We start from the raw sequence: 3793 nt of genomic DNA on the forward strand, positions 1-3793 counted from the left end.
ATGATTTAAAGTCCCATAGTTTTACTTTTAAATAGCCATTAAGGAAACTCCTTTGAGAATAAAAACCAACATATAAATCTAGACCTTTTATCTATAAACACATTCAGACTTTAAAAAAACATGCTAAGTACCTAATTAGGTGGTCACTTCTAAATAGCTAAAAAATAGGAACATTTCCCCAGTCCTTAGATAATTAATTCCCCTAATTAATTCCTTAAATCAATGCCAGGGATCCTTCTTGAAAGTACATAGTAAGGCAGAGAAAAAAAACGTTGCAAGGATGAGGCCCTTCATCATTCTAGTTTTTTGAATAGTCCACTAGACCAGGGATCCCCAACCCCTGAGCTGTGGACCAGTACTGGTCCGTGGCCTGTTAGGAACCGGGCCGCACAGCAGGAGGTGAGTGGTGGGCCGGCGAGTGAGCAAAGGTTCATCTGTATCTGCAGCCACTCCCCAGCGCCAGCATCACCGCCTCAGCTCCACCTCAGATCATCAGGCATTAGATTCTCATAGGAGCACCAGTCCCTGGTGCTACCAAGGTTGGGGATCGCTGTTCTAGACCTTTGAGTAACTCATTATTTTCGGGCGGGCTTTCTCTTCGTGTTTTCCAGGACTTGCCCAGTATAGCGGTGACCCCAGAATAGAATGGCACCTGAATGCCTTTAGCACAAAAGATGAAGTGATTGAAGCTGTCCGAAATCTACCTTACAAGGGAGGAAATACACTAACGGGTATGTATTTTTTTGTTCAGTCCACATTTTTAGCAACATATTTTGCCAAAGAATAGTTTTATTACTTCCGTCTGCCACTGTATAAGACTTAGCATAGTATTTTTTAAAATTCAAACTAACATCTAATGGTCTTAGGCGGCTCATTTTTAATAAAACTCAGCTTTAAAAGTTAAACCCAGACATCTCATTTCTTTTGTTGTATGAATATCATGTCCCAGAAAGAGCTTGGTTGACCTGGAAGAAAACTGAGCGGTCCCTGAGGCCGACGGCCTTCCGCAGCTGTCTTCACCATCGCCCGTTCTTTTTCCTTCTTCTCTTTCCCCCTGTTTCCTCCTCCAGCCAATGAAATAAAAACAAATTCCTACCTTATTTTCAAAAAGGTATTTTCTTTGCCCTTCTTCTGCAACCAGTAGTTATCACGAAAATATGTGTGGATCTTTGACTCGCTGGTATTTTCGATAAACAAAGAATGTAAGACTATTAGATGATAATTATCTCAGCCACAGAGGTTATCACAGGGTTTAACTGGTGCGTGCTATTTCCTTCCACAGGCACACAATGGCGATACTCAAGTTAAAACAATATTGTGCAGTCATTAACTTTTAAGTGAACCACTGAAATCCCGATAATTGCTTTGCCAATGTGAGGCATAATCTAATAAGCTTTTTGTTAATACAACAGAAAATTTATTAAACGCAGATACTATAACGATATCGCAGCATTTTTTTCTTTTTCTTTTTTTCTGGGTAAAACATTTCATACTCAAAAGGCAAGAGTTCAATTATTATTTTAGATCTGCTCCCACTACCCTTAAGATAGATAGAGAAAATTTTTGGTTCTTTGGAGCATCATGAACAAAATTGAAAGTGTAGCAATAATATTTGGAACAGTTGCTGTTGTGTGCGTATTCTTGCTTTATCCTAAATTGTAAAGATTTAGATTTTTCTTGTACACAGTTCTGTCAACAACCCTTGGCCATGAATTCAGTATTCTTTATAAATGCTCATTTCTGAAATGATGCAGTATTCAGTTATTTTTATTACCTCTCTTCTGGTGGATTTTAGCTTTTCTTTTTTCCATCCAATCTGTCAAGGAGGATGTTGTTGTAAAAATGAAGATGAAAGTTAGCATCTAATAAAAACGGCTTTTGGTCAATAAGTTACTCATCTTGTGGTTACATTTTGCAGAATTGGAAGGCTTTTTATTATAAGTGGTTGGTTTGTGTTTATTTTTCCTTGTTTTCTCCCAGGTCTTGCCTTAAACTACATTTTTGAAAATAGCTTTAAACCAGAGGCAGGAGCAAGGACTGGAGTATCCAAAATTGGCATTTTAATCACGGATGGAAAGTCCCAGGATGATATTATTCCACCATCTAGAAACCTTCGTGAGTCTGGTGTAGAGCTGTTTGCCATAGGTATGTGTTATTTATGGTCTTGTTTCAATAATGGGCACAGACACACAACCACTTAAAACAATGGATAATGCAAAGTGCACTTCATCAAAAGCCAGGAGACCTGAACCCTCCCTAGTCTTGGTTCTGGTCATAGCTACTTATGTGATCTGAGCCCAGCTTCCTTACATTTAAAATGGACGTGATGGTAGCTATTATGTATCCTGTAGTATGAGGATCTCTCGGCGAGATACCATCCAGAAAGTGTGAAAAGCATCAAGTTTAATGGTTAGATACAGACCTGTTACCTTTGAATTAGTCAGAACTTTTCTCTTTAATACCATATCATAGCTCTCTCTTCTCTGGTAGTATAGGGAGAAACCAAATTTATCATTTTCAAGGAATTCAGGTCCTGCAGCTATTTAAAGAAAGCACGAAGTTCTAAAGATGTAGAGTTATTTCTTTGAAACTAACCCACTGTAAGATATTATTCTTGTGGAAAAGGCTTTATATGGCACACATTCAGAATAACTGCAAAATATTTAGATGATGCAACTTCGCTCTTGATTAAAATGTTCACATTTTCTTTGGCAGTAGGAAGGTCTTCTATTTAATAGAGACCGACAAAACAGAAACAAACCCTAAAAGAAGACACAGTTCCGCTGACCCATTCCTAGGTTTGCGTCTTAAAATGTAGTTTATAGAATGTTTCATTCGAGAAGTATTTGCTTATTTGCCATGTGCCAGGCATTGTGGTGGGAGCTGGGCGCACAGATGGGCAAGGCCAAGTCCTTACCAAAACATTCCTTCCAAGTCACGAGGGCCATTTCCTCTTTTCGTTCTGTTTGAACAAACTATTTTGTTTGGAAAGGTGAGAGAGAGAGATAGAGAGAAAGAAAGGGAAATAGATTCGGGACTATCTTCCCTAGAATAGTTTTATATAAATTCAAACATTTTTCTAACTAAATGCCATGAAAAGCATTGACATTAAGCTCCTTGTTTCAGCTTGCACTAATGTTATTTTATTATTGCAGACCCAGATCCAACTGTGCATTTTAGAAGCTATTGCAGGAGTCCTTTAGACAAGAAATACCAGAGAGATTTATTTAATCTTTATTTTTTATTTTACTATTCTTTTCTCCAACCAAGGAAATCCCTGCAGAAGACTTAAACTAATGGGAGATTAATTTGTGTATTTACTCTCCATTTTGTGGTCTTGTTAATAATGAAACGGATGATTTTCTAAAGAAAACTTGAGATGAATTCCGATGTGATTTGGACTTTTTCTCTGAAAATTACCCGAAAATCAGTAGTATTTATTATCCTATGACCCCCTAAAACAAATAGTTGAGAGACAACCAATGATTTATTACTCAATGTGTTGAGCTTGGAAGATAAAATCAATGCCACATCTAGGCATCTAAAAAGTAATTCTTCATGATGCCCTAGGTAATCTCTCTTCCTTGCTTCTGTAGCAACTCTTTTTAACACCCTTAGATGATTGCAATGTCAGGGATTCGTAAAGAAGTGCTCCTTGTTTGCTGAAGCCTGGGGAAAAGAAATCTACCTTCACACCCATAGAACCCAACTGTGTACCTCCCTTTTTCTAATTTCATTGGTAAACATTTATTCATTTTAATGTGCAGTCTTCTGAGACGTAGCATGATATACT

General features: G+C 37.7%; 1 protein-coding gene across 1 annotated transcript in view; it reads left to right on the top strand.

Annotated features, from left to right (window-relative positions):
• The window catches only part of COL14A1 (collagen type XIV alpha 1 chain), a 213161-nt gene that overhangs the window by 59607 nt on the left and 149761 nt on the right, over positions 1–3793 (top strand). Inside the window, exons 9-11 of the mRNA XM_023530986.1 lie at positions 612–731; positions 1981–2179; positions 2716–2798. Coding sequence (XP_023386754.1) covers positions 612–731; positions 1981–2179; positions 2716–2798 — 402 coding nt within the window. The remainder of the gene's footprint in view (positions 1–611; positions 732–1980; positions 2180–2715; positions 2799–3793) is intronic.

The sequence above is a fragment of the Pteropus vampyrus genome, unplaced genomic scaffold (genome assembly GCF_000151845.1).
Source record: "Pteropus vampyrus isolate Shadow unplaced genomic scaffold, Pvam_2.0 Scaffold59, whole genome shotgun sequence".
NCBI lineage: Eukaryota > Metazoa > Chordata > Mammalia > Chiroptera > Pteropodidae > Pteropus > Pteropus vampyrus.